General features: G+C 39.5%; 1 protein-coding gene across 4 annotated transcripts in view; it reads right to left on the bottom strand.

The window, feature by feature from the left end:
* sh3pxd2aa (SH3 and PX domains 2Aa) overlaps positions 1 to 15,203 on the bottom strand; it is a 227,897-nt gene that overhangs the window by 80,438 nt on the left and 132,256 nt on the right. For 2 of the 4 annotated variants that reach the window (XM_041786332.1, XM_041786331.1), the window contains exon 7: positions 10,311 to 10,355. The exons of the other annotated variants lie outside the window; for them this stretch is intronic. In XM_041786332.1, the coding sequence (XP_041642266.1) occupies positions 10,311 to 10,355 (45 nt within the window). The remainder of the gene's footprint in view (positions 1 to 10,310; positions 10,356 to 15,203) is intronic. 4 annotated transcript variants of the gene reach the window in all.

The following is a 15,203-nucleotide window of genomic DNA, read 5'->3' on the forward strand; positions in this document are numbered from 1 at the left end:
GACACAGTCGTTGGACGGCGAGTTGGGAGAGGGGGGAGAACACACCAATCATGGTAGTCGGCACTGCTGGCCTTAAATAGAAACATATGAGTGGAGTAGAGAGGAGGAGAAAGAGAGAGAGAAGGAGGCAGGGTCCATGTTTATGTGAAACAAAAGAAGAAAGCATTTCAGTTGGGGTTAGGACGCTCTGTTTTCTCTCTCTCCTGCTCTGATGTTTAACCTTTTCAACGCCAGCAGTGTCATTTCTTAGAGTCATGTGAGGAACTTCTGATCATCATGCAGCCATGTTTTTTGTTGACACCCATTTATGGGGACATTTTGATGAGGGATGCCCCAAATAGGTTATTTGCTGTTGATACTGATTATCTATGAGAGGGATCAAAAAATACTGATTCACTGATCTAACTACTGAGAATACTGACTCAAGTAATTCTTTATCATTTTTCATAAACATTCCTGAAATCGTGTGCAAATCATCTTTTAAAACTGTAATGAAGGTAGCCACTGTAGCTTCAGTTCATAGTCGCTGCCTTCTTGTCAGCACTTTCGCCACTTTGCCGGAAGCTCTGCAGTTAGCATGTCGTAGGAACAGCTTGGTATGACAGCTTTAGGATCTAGAAAACAGAAATAACGTATGTAGTTTGTTCAGGGTTATACTCATTGAATGTATAACCATTCAAACCAAGTGATGATTGACCAAATTAAGCGAGATATTAATCTGCAAAGAGGAACGAAGGCTGGCGCAGCTAGCTGCTAACTTTAGCCTCCATGTTTGACGCAGCACACCAGACTAACATCACAAATACACAGAGCATCCAGTCAATTTCAAGATTCAACACGACACACAGATTCCCCATTTTAAAACTCATCACTATGTCAACATTACATCCCAGATGATGGTACAAGCCACAGGTCAACAGCAGGACAAAGCAGATGAATTTGCCGGTTAGCTGTTCAGCTGCTAGCTGGTATATGGAATTGCTAGTATGTAGACATAGTGTGGCGGCACTTTAATCAGAACTGGGACGCTTTTCTTTATTAAAACAAGAGCAAAGACCCACGGAGAAGATGGTTTTGCACTTCTCCTGACCGGCCACGGCATGAGTTTTATCCACCAACACACTCCACTGTTCATCAAATGTCGAGCTCAGGTTACTACTGGAGCTGCTCATGCCTGACTACGGCCTTTTGTCTTGTTGCTCTGATTGGCCTGTAATGAATGTGACAGACAGAATGTTTGTCCAATCACCTTACAATAATTTTTTGAAAAGTCCCACCCTTTCTAAAGGCTTTTAATGGGAGGTTTCCAGAAGAATGTGAATATATCCTATGCAATGTATACATGAAACGATGTATCTGGCATGTCAGGTTACCATAGTGGTAATACGACAATTCTTCACATCCTTTTTTAAAAAGGAAGAGCATGACCATAGGTGATCCGTTTTGGTGAATACAAGTATTAATACCAGCCTTCTGCTTGTTAATTTTCTGTATAAAAACAAAACAAAAAAACAAACAAACAAAAAAAAAACAAAAACAAAAAACACTATCACCAATAAGAGTAAAAAAGATAAAAAAGAAAATCTAGAAACTTTATACAATAAAATAAAATAAATGCTGTCTTGCAATCAGTGTCAGAAAGAGACAAAAATAAACTTTATTCACAACATCTGGCTCTTATATCACTGTTGATCTTGATATGTAGAGGTCAGGGTGATGGGTGAGTCAAACAATGCTAAGCATCTGCCCAGGAGACCAGGGGTTTGTGTCCAGTGTTCAAACAAAAACTCAGCATTGAGTTATTATTTCAACACACACCATGATGTGATTCCTAAACGAAACCACATTTTTAACGCAATAACCTCTGTGAATGGACTGTTGTGAGTTAGCAAAGTGAAAGACATCAGAGGGAAAATGATACAGAGCTTAAAATAGTTGCTTCATGGACACAGAGGAAGTTGGAAGAATGATCCACAGTTTTTAACCCAGTGAGACCATGAGCTTTTTTTCCTCAAATTCGGAATTTCTGCGATTTAGTTTTAAAAAGTACCAAATATTTAATAAGTGTTTAGATATTCACTCTTTACACTGCCTGGCATTACAACAACGACACTGTAATCATACTTCATCAAATACATGTACTTTAATATGGAGTTGGCCCCCTTTTGCAGCTACAACAGCCTCCACTCTTCTTGGAAGTCTTTCCACAAGATTTTGGAATGTTCTGTGGGAATTTGTGCCGTTCATTCTGTAAAGCATTTATGAGGTCAGGCACTGATGTTGGATGCTACAGTGTAGCTCAATTAAGCCATTCAACAGGACTGCTGTCGCCCCAGTATACGAGCACCAGATGAGAATTGATTTATAGACAGAAGTCTGTCTGACTGTGAATTTCACACGTACTCTATGCTCTGCTTTTGTTATTAAAGTGATGCAGCTACCATTTTAGTCTATGATGACAACAGACAATAACAAGACTTGTAATATGCAGCACACTCAAGCTGCTTACCTGGGCCAATGTCCAGCAGGAGCACTGTTGGGAAGGCCTAGAACACCTAGTCTAGTTTGGGTCAAGTGAGGTACATTAGAGGTAGAGTATTTATTAGGGCTGAATGATTTTGGAAAATAATCTAATTGCGATTTTTTTTCCCCCCAGTATTGCAATTTGATATGTGATTATTCCTTAAGTTAATCGTCTTATGTATTTCCAACAAACACACACAATAAACCATTGCATATTATAACCAAAACAATATTAGATAAAACTAGGGCTGAACAATTTTGAAAAAAAAAAAAGTAATTGTGATGATTTTGACTGTATTGATGGGAATGATCATTTTTATAACATCTTCATTTTAATCAGAAAAATGTACAAAAAATGAAGAAAGACGGAATTTTTGTACACTATTCTAAAAAAAAGGGTCTGAATGATTGCATGATAAGTAATGCATAACATCTCTGCTGTAACAAAGATGTTTTAAACTGGTATTTTGACTCAAATTTTAGGTTAAAGAAATATTACATCTGTGATTTGAAAATTGCAGCAGGTCATACTGCAATTTAATCTAATTTTTAACTAACTGCCCAGCCCCAGTATTTATGTGTCTTTTAAAAGTCCAATTTCAGTCATAATGGCATGGTAAATCTTTATTTTTTCTAACAACATGTAAACATACTGACCTACATGTTATGCATGACTGGAAATATATGGAGGGAAATTGTATAAGGATAAATGGAAAAAGCACAAACTCATTAATATCCTATGATTTGTTGAGAGGCTGACTTGGTCCATAAATGCTAAAAGGAGACGAGGCATGCAGATTAAAAAAAAAACATCAACTGTATGTGACCCTGCTGACTAAACAGAGCACTGACATCTGATTATCTGCAACACATTACTGTTCCTTGTGACATTCACCATTTGATCTACTTTAAATATTTAAAGAACATGATAAATATACAAACACTACCAACAATTTTAGCATGCACCTTGACAGCACCAGTTTTCCACAGACTAGATGACATTTAACCTGCAGCTGCAACTGTAACTACTGCCTGAATGTCACATTTGATAGTGACATGCTCAAAAAATGACAAAAGTTTTGACTTCTTTTTTTGTTTGGAGTATCCAGACATCATTATTTTTGGAGAGCTTTAGAATCAAAAAGGAAGTTACTAGTAAAAAAATATAACATGGGACCCAAAAATACCTCAAAGTCCCTGCACATTTTTTTTTTTTTTTTTTATACAAATTTCAGATTTTATTTGAAGTCAGGCTTCATTAACACTATTAGCATGAAGACTTGAAGCAGAAAAACTGACTCTTTACCAAATTAAAAGATTATGCCTACCAGCAGCTCTGGACTCAGTAATTAACAAGCTGAATTATTTAAAAAAAAAAAAAAAAAAAAAATCACAAACAGAAATGTTGCACAACATCCTGTGACTCTTTCCTGGCAAAAACAGCAGCAGACCTGAAATGACATGGCTGTGCCTGGCAACCTGAGCCACTGGTGGAGATGTTTGAAGGACTGTGCTGTCAGATTACCTTCTCATCATCAAAATGTGATCTTTCATGCACTTGAAAAGTGCTTTTGATAAATTATGAAACTGAATGGACAAGAGCAAGGTATTTTCTTTCCCATTGGTTTTTAATCACGCCAGGCCAACAGCAAGAGACCGATCTAGTCTCACAAGAAGCCAGTAAATATTTTACTGTAGCTTTAAAAGTATATTTACAAGTAATCACAAAATTTTCTGAGTAAATACTTTAAACCACGACTTAGTTATCATATAATGATGCATTATCACACCCATTTAAGCACTACATATTACCCAAAGTCTAAAGCAGCTTATTTATGTCAGCAGAAACTAAACTTTTGCCAGAGAGAGGAGAAAAAAAAAGATGCACTGTTGCAGTGATATTACGTGTTTTGGACCAAGCTTGAGTACAGGGGCTTACATTTTTGTATTCTTTAATATTAAGCAGCATTGTTCTGATTCCAATACCAGTATCTGAAATGCGGCCAATACTGCAGAAAATGCAGGTATTGGGATATTAGCAAATACATGTGTTTATGCACCTATACAATACAGTTTTGTTTAACCTTATATTTTTCTTCACTTAGCTAAGCTTGGAGAGCAAAGAACTCATTGGAGGTGCATAACGGAGCAAGATAAATGTCTGCAATTTAGCATTTTACACTTTAAAGTCAGATGAGTAAAACTGTGACAGGGACAGTGTGCAAGGCTGTAATTTCAAGGGGAAGTTGTTTCCAACTTCAACACCAGCAACCTGGTTAGGCACTTGGAGACACATTACACAAAGGAATGCGACAAGAGTCAAGCTCGACACATCTACGCACATGTGTGTTGCCTGGCAGCCAAGGTCAAGCTCGATGGCGTTTCTTTTGTCCTAGAACTTTTCACTCCAGGTAATATGCGCAGAGACCACTTGCAGTTTTTGGGCCCTTCGGACATCCACAGCATGACCAACATGGCAACTTATTACTACCCGCCCAGACAGTTCGCTGGGCCGTGCTGACTCACCACATCCACCCCTAACTCCACCCTAAATGTGTGGACTTAGCTAAATTTTTCAACAATTTTCCCATGAGCCAGGTAATATGCAAAGATATCCAGAGCACTACCTGGGTTGTGTCAATCCTCCTTCCTCTCTGATGGTGCCCTAAGAGAGGCTATTTGACATTAACACCTTAATTTAGACTCAATTTTTGGCCCAAACATGCCTAAAAGTTTTGCGCAGTAGTGTATATGTTGGCCTATAATGCTGGCTTTTATGTCGGGTTTAAACCAGATGCCTGCGTCCTTGTTTATTCCTTAAAAATGAGTTTTAGGGCAGTGGTTCTCAACTGGTCTGGCCTCAGGATCCACCAATATCTTTGTTAACAAATCGCAACCCAGATTTTCCAAACATTTTGATCAATGCACATGTAGAAAGTAAAAATGCTGCAATTAAGATCTTCGATGAACAGAATTTATGACAGGAACAAGAGACAGGGCAATGTTTTACAACCCCCTTTGCCTGTGATAACATGCACATTTTAGCCAATTTTCCAGAGATCTTGAGAAATAACTTCACTGACGTGGTAGAAATCACTCTTTTATTGCAAGAAAGGGGGATAAGGGATTTGAAATGTTGCCAAAACATTAAAATTTATCCATTATTACAATAAAACAGAGTAAAAGCAGTAGACTTTTGCCACCATTTTTTTCCCAGACACACATCCGCGACCCACTTGAAACTGCTCCATGACCCACTTTTGGGTCCTGACCCACCACTTAAGAACTACTGTTTAAGGTGCTCAAGTTGCTGGTCCAAAGTTGTTGGTTCTGTATCAATATCGGTATCAGCTAAAAGTAGTCTCTAACATTTCAGTGTATTGGATATTGGTAAAAAGATCTTGCAGCCCTACTTTTTCATATTATTGAAATCAATTTGCAGCAGTGTTAATTTCATCAACTAAAACTATGACTAAAAATATTCGTCCACAGCCTTTTGTTCCATGACAAAAACTAGACTAAGACTAACAAAAATAGATCTGTGATGACTAAAACTGACAAAAAGTAAGTTTCGTTTTCTTGAAGTTGACTAAAACTAGACTTAAATGTAATGCAAATTTTGTTGGACATTCAAAATCTGTGAAAATTCTCCACTGTGGGTAAATCTGTCAAAAAACAATGCAACTGTAGCTATTCTGACTCTCAGCTGTAGAAAGCAGGGACCCCAGGTTTGGCAGGGTGCAGAGAACACACTACCATGACTTGGTACCAGATTTAGGCTTGGACTAAAAGTAAAGACTAAAATATGAGGACTTTTTATGGACTAAACTGGTCTAAATGTTTTTGAGTTTTTGTCAACTAAAACTAGACTAGAAATGACTAAAATGTGACTAAAACCAAAAGACATTTCATCTAAAGACTAAAACTGAGACAAAAATTAAAAACAGCTGCCAAAATTAACACAGATTTGCAGTTAGCATCTGGCTACATGCAAACTGTCCTCAGTCATTCACAGGTGTTGAAGAAGTTCAGTCCATACTCAGAATGTACTGCAGTGCCAATATTGGTGTTTGTAAATTTACAGGTGCTGGCAAAATGAAGCAATATGAAATCTTTATAAAGGCTTATAATGCAGAAAACTGGGCTCAGATTAATGAGGAAATGATGTCATAACAGGATCAGTACATGCTGAGATTTCCTGTATCACTTGGCACATGGTGCATTATAAATATGTTGACTGTTCCTTAACAAAGCTATGTGTTTAAAAATCAGCCTTCTGTTTTTTATTACAGGACAAAACTGATGCTCAGCTCATACAGAAAAGATCTTCTCACAAATCCTGAGATGCTGGAGTCCTTGAAACACACATGAAGAGAAAAGGACCGTCAGCTCCAGCAATGACACAATACTGAGATTAGTCCCTGATGAGATAAAACCCAAGCACTTTTTAATTACTTTTGCTGACAGGGACAAGGAAAGAAAGTTTCAATCTTTGTCAGCAAATCTCTCCATCTTTCCACTGTTGCCTGCTTCTCAGATAATCAATTCTCTGCAGTCAGCCTCTCCCTCATTTAGTGAATGAGATAAGACCTTGAACATGATTTGTATTGTTAGAGTTTGGCTGAGCACATCCTGCATGTTAGATGTCACTGTCCTTTAAGATCATAGAGAAGATCCCAAAAAAGTCTGAACAAGCAGCTCACAACTAAAGGCTGCATCTCCACAGTGGGCCTTGTAATGATTTTACAGGAATTAAACAGGTTGCTCTGCAGTCATGCATTTAAATAGCCTAATGCAATGAAAAAAGAGGCTGCAGCTTTTAGAAACAATTAGGCATCTCTACATGTTGTTCCTCAAATAGGCAGGCAGGAAACACGTAGGGAGAGCTCATAACCTAACTTCCCCACCGGGTGAGGCTTGGCATTCATCTCTGTCTTTCTTTAATGCTCTCCCAAGAGGCGAAATAAAGAAAAGGAACATATTGCTAAGGATGTAAGCAGTCTATGTGTAGAGTGCAATCAAAGTCAGCCCGGGGTACTAAAGCAGCACAGATCCACCTATTTAAGAGCTTTATGCTGTTGTAATGGCAACCACACTTTGTAGAGAAATATCATGAATCCTAAAGACCTGTTACATGCTGTCTGCAATGTTCCTGCATCATTATAGCAGAGGAGTGCTTGTAGACTTCCAGGGTGAGTTGTATTTCCTCTGCTCTGTGCTGTAAAAGCCACTAGGGGTAAATTTAAGGTTGCAGGTCCTTTAAGGATCTCCTCTTTGTGGACTCAAGCCAAACTACACTGCTAACTCCCTCTTTAGCATTACGACAGCTGTTTATTACAATACCTGTCGATATCAGTAACAAGCTGGATCTAAAGTTCTCATTCCCTTTTGCTTCAAGCTAGTAGTCACCCCGACAGATTTTAATGAGTTACAAATCTCATAAACACATACTTTATACACAGTAAAACATAAACAACAAACCAGATGTTAAAACTGAGATATCTTACTGTTTCATGAAAATTTTTAGCTCATTTTGAATTTGATGTCTGAATGGATGCATATGTAGCTCTATAACCTCTCTATACTTTTCAGCATTGATAGTGCCTTTCCAGCTGTGTAAGCTGCTCATGCCATAGGCACTAATGCAACCCCATACCATCAGAGATGCGGGATTTTGAACTTTGTGCTGATAACAGGGGCTGAACAATTTGCAAAAATAATCTAATTGCAATTTTTTCCCCAAATATTGTGATTGAGATTTAATATGCAATTATTCTTGGGTTAATCCTGTGTATTTTTTGACAAGCAATAATAACTCCATAAATAAGACCATGTGTATTGAAAACAATGAAATTCTTTCCAAAGCAATTACTCCATGGTGGCAGGAATCGGAATATGGGGGTGCAACAAGCTTTAAGCTATAAAGGAGGTGGCTGGGGTGGGGGAGATGAGGCTGAGTACCAGCAGATGGGGTATGATTTTCATGAAGTAATGCTAGAATTCATCCGTTTTAGACAGAATGAGCTAACAATTTTTGCACGTTTTGCAAATGTGATGTCATTTGCTTTGTTTAAGGGCATTATCATTTTTATTTAACTTATTTTGATTAAGAAAAACATTCATAAAACACAAAAAGGAGGATTTTTTTAAACAACTTTAAAAAATATTGACACTTGACTGTTTGCATAATATGGACAAAATCTCTGCTGCTGCAAAAAATTTATTTATTATACTGGTAAATTGACACATTTCAAGTTAAAGAAATATTGCAACACCTGAAATTTAAAAATTGCAGCAGGCCATATTGTGATTTAATCTAATTTGCGATTAATTGCCCAGCCCTACTGATAACAAGCTGGGTGGTCCCTCTCCTCTTTGGTCTGTGGAACGAGGTATCTCCAAAAAGAATGTCAAATTTTGATTCATCTGACCACAGAACAGTTTTCCATGTTGCCTCAGTCAGTTTAAAAGGAGTAGAGAAGATAGCTGCCTTTCTGGATTGTGTACACACATGGCTTCTTCTTAGCATGATACAGATATAACAAATATGATTATTGGAAGTGTTCCTGAGCCCATTCAGTGATTTCTAGTGTAGAAGCATGCCTGTTTTTGATGCAGTGCTGCCTTAAGGCCTGAAAATCATGAGCATTTAATGCAGACCTCCAGCCTTGTCACAGATATTTCTGATGATTCTTAGTTTGTTGCAGATTGGAGAATTTCTACCCATCTTTCCTTCTAAAGGTTGCACCGTCCCTACTATATTGAGATGTGTTGCTGCCATCAAATTCAAAATGAGCTAATATTTTCATGAAATGGTGAAATGTCTCAGTTTCATCAGCTTACATGTAGTTTATGAGATTTGCAAATCATTGCATCCTGTTTATTCACACAATGTCCCAACGTTTTTGGAATTCGGGTTGTTGTGCTATTTATACCATTTCCTTTTTAGTTTACTGTTGTGACATTTCTTAGTTATAGTTTTTTGCACTGATTGATTTTAAGTCCATATTGCCCAGCCCTACTACAGTCATGTATTTTTTGTATTAATTGTACAGGGGTGTTTTACAAATTGAGTTATTAATATAATATTGCTCTTCATGCCCTGCTAATATGGTTTTATGATGTTTAATGATTTTTAAGGGGCAAGCTGTTCTTTATTTTCCAAACTCAGACTGATAGACTGAATGGCAGGAAACAGCTCATGCATGTCTTTCCCCAGCATTGCCTTGATTAAAACACTAGAACACTGGCTAAATGTTCAACAGATGTGCAGATCTGTGGATGTATTTGTGTCTTTAAATGTGTTTATATTTGCAGGAAACAGTATGTTCCTTTGGTTGATGCTTATTTGCAAAGAAGACCATTTCAATTGCACTTCTTCACTCTCAACTCGTCACTCCTTTACACCTAAAGTTGAATGAGGTCACAGGCAGCGAGCCAAGGATACAGGCGAACGTTAAGAACCAGACTTGACACCTCATTTCAATCTAAGACACTTCGCTACATGCAGACCTGAGGTCCATGTTTCTCACTCTCTGGCACTGTGCCCAGCTGTTGTGTTGGCCAACCAGGCCTGCAGAGATGGATGGACAGAGCGCAGAGAGAGGGAGGGGGTTGAATTTGAGCAGATGGGTGGAAGGAGAAGCTGGTGACAGCGCATGCAAAGCAGATGTCAGGAGAAAGCTCGAGTGTGAAGAGAAATAAAGGGAAAAATCAAAAGAGATGCAGCCATTCAAGCACAGTAGTGCATGCAAATTCAACATGTTGACATAGACACACAAGGCTACCTGAGGCCTCTTTCCTCGGGCTGTCTGTAAAGCCGTACATCCATACTGCAGACAGAGAGAAGGAAGGAGAGAAGCAGAGAGAGATTATTCAGTTTGACAGCATGCAGAAGCAGCAGTATGGCAAAGCACACCTTTATCACACCTACTGAACTCTAAAAATAAAGCGGCAGAGGCAAAAATAGCACTGGATCCAAAGTCTGGGCCTGCTCCTCTGGGATCATTACACAAAGTGGTGGGCAGTGTTTAAAAGTTTCACACTGGAGAGGACAAAGAGTATATGAGGACACGTAACTAGTGCAAACATCCAGTTTTTTTTTTAATCTCACTCTCGAACCCTCCCTCTTTTTAAACTGATAAACTCTCACTCCACCCTTCCCGTGATCCCCTTTCCTCCATCTCCCCATATCTTTCTACATTTCCATCCCTCTTTCTGGACCTCCTGGAATGTCTGAGAGGGGCGTCAGCCACATCCCCCTCCTCTCTTTGAAAAACATCTCAGTCCCAAACCAGGAAATTAAACGCCATGCATCAGAGAAGACGGGGACCTGGAGCTGGTGACCAAGATTTGGGGTTGGAGCAGATGCAACTACTTGGGATATTTCAAAGAGGACATGATTTGAGAACAATCAGAGGCACCAAAGTTTCAGCTTGGCTGTCATCTTAGCCTGGGAGTGAGCCAGTTTATACCACTCTTTTTGTAATGATGCAATATCTGTTATCTTCACAATTGAAAAGAACCAAAGCCTAATGAAAACACCCACTTTCAGACACATTTTTAACAAAAAGCTGTTGAGAGTTGAAAGAGAAAGAGCAGTGATGGCCTAGATTTAGAGACAGTCCAATACTAGCATCTCAGAAAGACATGGAAGTTATATTCATGTCTCCAACAATCAATGGAGACCATGGGAATGGTTGGAGTTTTGGTAGTAGTAACAGGAAATTGGAGCTAAGGCCACTCTATGGAGACACTTATGGCTAGTAGTGGGAGGCTGCCTGTGGTTTGGCATTACATTTGACCATCATCATAGTACTAAAAAATGTATTAATTGATGACATAGTAGTTTAGCTAGACTGAGCAGCAGCACATCACTGAAAAACGGCAGTTAGAAAGTACACAACAAACATAGTTTCGGTTATTATTAGCTTGAGTTTGTATTCGTACATGCATCATATGGACAAAAGTGTTCAGACACCTGACCATTATGCTTTAATATTGGGGTGCCCCCCTTTTGCAGCTATAACAGCCTTCACTCTTTTAGGAAGGCTTACACAAGATTTGAGGCAAGAGTGTTTTGAGGGAATTTGCGGCCATTCATTTTCTAAAGCATTTATGAGGTCATAAACTGATGTTGGATGAGAAGGCCTGGCTCGCAATCTCCGTTCCAGTTCATCTAAATGTGCTCGATGAGGTCAGAGCTCCCTGTGGGTTGTTCAAGGTCTTCCACACCAAACTCATCAAACCATGTCTTTATAGTCCTTGCTTTGTGAACTGTGGCACAGTGTTAATTTCGTCAACTAAAACTATGAGTAAAAACGTTCGTTGACAGCCTTTTTTTTGCATGACAAAAACTAGACTAAAACAAATATAGATCTGTGATGACTAAAACTGAAAAAACTAAGTTTAAGTTCTTGTCAAGATGACTAAAACTGGACTAAAATGTAATGTAGTTTTCGTTGGTCATTCAAAATCTGTGATAATTCTCCACTGTGGGTAAATCTGTCAAAAAAACAATGCAGCTGTAGCTATTCTGTCCCTCAACTGTAGAAAGCAGGGATACTAGGTTTGGGAGAGGGCATGGAACACACTACCATGACTTGTTACCAGATTTAGGGAAGATAATAAATGCTTGGACTAAAAGTAAAGACTAAAATGTGAGGACTTTTTACGGACCAAAAAATAGACATTTATGTTTCTGAGTTTTCATCGACTAAACTAGACTAAAACTTAAAAGGATAGAAATGACTAAAATGTGACTAACACTAAAATGCATTTCATTTAAAGATTAAAATTAAAAATAGCTGTCAAAGTTAACACTGCTGGGGCACAGTCATGTTGGAATAGAAAAGGGCCTTCTCCAAACTGTTGCCATAATGTTTGAAGCATAGTAATGTCAAAAGTGTCTTGGTATGTTGAAGCATTAAGATTGTCCTTTATGGGAGCAGGTGGCCGAGTGGTTAAGGTGCGCCCCACATAAGTGGACAGCCCGGGCTCGAATCCAGCCTGAGGCCCTTTACTGCATGTCTCTCCCCCGCTCTCGTCCTTGTTTCCGACTCTGTCCTCCTCTACCAAATAAAGGCAAAAAAATTCCCAGAATAAACCTTAAAAAAAAAAAAAAAAGATTGCCCTTCATTGGAGATGAACCCAAAACCTGAATAACAGCCCCATACTACTACCGCTTCCCCAAAAAACTTCCCAGTTGGCACAATGCAGTCAGGAAGGTTATATTTTGCCGGCATCCGCCAAACCCAGACTCTCCTACCTGCCAAACAGGGAAGTGTGATTTGTCACTCCACAGAACACGTTTCCACTGCTCCACAGTCCAGTGTCAGTGTGCTTTCCACCACTCTGTCTGATACCTGGCATTGGACTGGGTGATGTGAGGCTGGCATGCAGCTGCTCAGCCATGGAACCCCATTCCATGAAGCTCCTGCTGCACAGTTTTTGTGTTTACATTAATGCCAGTGGAAGTTCAGAACTCTTCAGCTATGGAACCAGCAGAGCACTGGCGACTTACATAGCCATAGACCCCTCTCTGTGATTTTACATGGTCCTCCACTTCATAGCTGAGTTGCTGTTGTTCTTGAACGCTTCCACTTTCTAATGATATCACTCACAGCTGACTGTGGAATATCCAGCAGGGATGAAATTTCATGAACCCTCTTACTGTAAAGCTTCAAGTCACTGAGGTCTTCAGAACAACCCATTTTGTATCACAAATGTTTGCAAATGAGACTGCATGACTTGGGGTTTGATTTTATACACCTGTGGCAACAGATCTGATTAAACACCAAACACTAAATAACAGGTGTGGCTAAATACTTTTGTCCATATAGTATACTTGTGTATTATAATGGTAATCTTGGCAACTTAATTTGTTATCTAATAGGCGCTCTCACTTTATTTCTAAAATCAAAATAGCCCAAGCAAATTGGATGTTTATGGTTCCTCACAATTACATCTTCTTTTATCGCTCTAGGGTCAATGGAAAAAGTGAAAACCCATGAAGGATTTACAGAGATTAATCATCATCACACAGGGCGGTTTCATAAATAATCAACTCGTCGTTCAAAAGAAAATCTTTTAACACCTCTTGAGCAGCCCGCTGCACTGGATCCTAACCAGCTCTGCCCCTGCTGCGAAGCCGGCAACTCCTCTACGCTGCCTCACGTGAGATAACAAAGGCAAAATCCCCTCTCGCCATCCACCCGAGCCTCAGGAGCTTTGCTGGATTGATGTTGGCCCCAGAGGGAGGGATACAGGCTGGTCCCAGGTCAGCCAGGGTCAAACCCCGCTAACTCACACCCTATCATGATTATTACCCACCCGGCTGCTTTCAGTGTAGCGCTCAACATCTGATTGATATTAACTCTCCTCCCTGCTCCGGGTCTTCCATGCTAACCCACCACACAAATACACACTCACAGACTCACACACACAGATGCTTAATTCTTTTCAGGTTTGGCTGATGACGTCACAAATGAGCAGAACCAGCAGTGTTTTCGCCGTTTGCCATTGCTGCTGTGGGTAATTTTCCTAGAGCTGACCCCAAACATCTACATTACCCTGCCACCCAGAGCCCAGTGAGGGTGAAAAATGTCCTTTCTTAAGCCCTTTGTTGGTTTGCATTGGAGGGGATTATTAACCATCTGACTTGTTTTTCTATCAACTTAGGAGATTGTGTTGTGAGAGAAAAGTTTGTCTTGCTGACGACACAGCGTGTCAGAGCCTGGAGACAGCACAATCTGTCAAAATAACAACCAGAGGACTTTAAGAAGGGACGTATCCCTAAAAACTCTACAACAGAACCAAGAACCAGCAGCATATTGTCTTAGCAGCTCTAAACTGGTTGTGCCGATGAACTGATCTACAGCCGCACGAGTAGCTGTGTAGCTAATCTTAGGCACTCTGGCACCCAGGGCTTACTGCTAATGCTAGCAAACTAATGACAACAAAAAAAAGATGTTACTCACTATCAGGCTTTGTTAGAGATCAAAACCTGTAAAATAAGTGGTAAAATACATTGTGTATGTTGCATAGGAGTAGCAAAGAATGCAGCACTGATGGCAAAATAGGACCTTTTCCACACATGCAGACCCAACATGTGGATCTTAACACTTCCAATTATCACAATCCCTGGATTGGAGAGGGGGGTCACAGGAGGCAGAACGTGAAATCAAAAGGATGACATGGATATGGCAAAGTAACAATATCCAGCACCATTATAACAGCATTCTTTGGGCTACGGCAATGTGGGATAGGATGATCTTAGATTGTGAAGAAATAGAATGTCCTGATGATCTGCTAAAGCACAGAAATCACCATATCACCTCTACCTCTGCAGCTCTACGCTCCCTTACCCTTACTCTTCTGCTCCCCAGTGGAGCAGTGATTCAACAGAAAATGTCAAAGTCAAATTTTACATTAGTCTTTAAAAATAGTCTTAGAACATATGCCCCATGTGGAACTGCTACATGGTTTTCTAAACCATCAGGGTGCCAGAAACATTCATGTTCACAATCTGTACAAAAGTTTCAAACTTTTTTTGATCTCAAGAGACTGAATCCCTGTTTGGGAGTCAAACTGGGAGGAGATGTGACACACTACAATACACAGTAAAAACTGAAGTGTTGACTTCTCAGTGTTTAATGGTGTCCAGTGTAGGAGGTATTTGA

Source organism: Cheilinus undulatus, linkage group 4, assembly GCF_018320785.1.
Source record: "Cheilinus undulatus linkage group 4, ASM1832078v1, whole genome shotgun sequence".
NCBI lineage: Eukaryota > Metazoa > Chordata > Actinopteri > Labriformes > Labridae > Cheilinus > Cheilinus undulatus.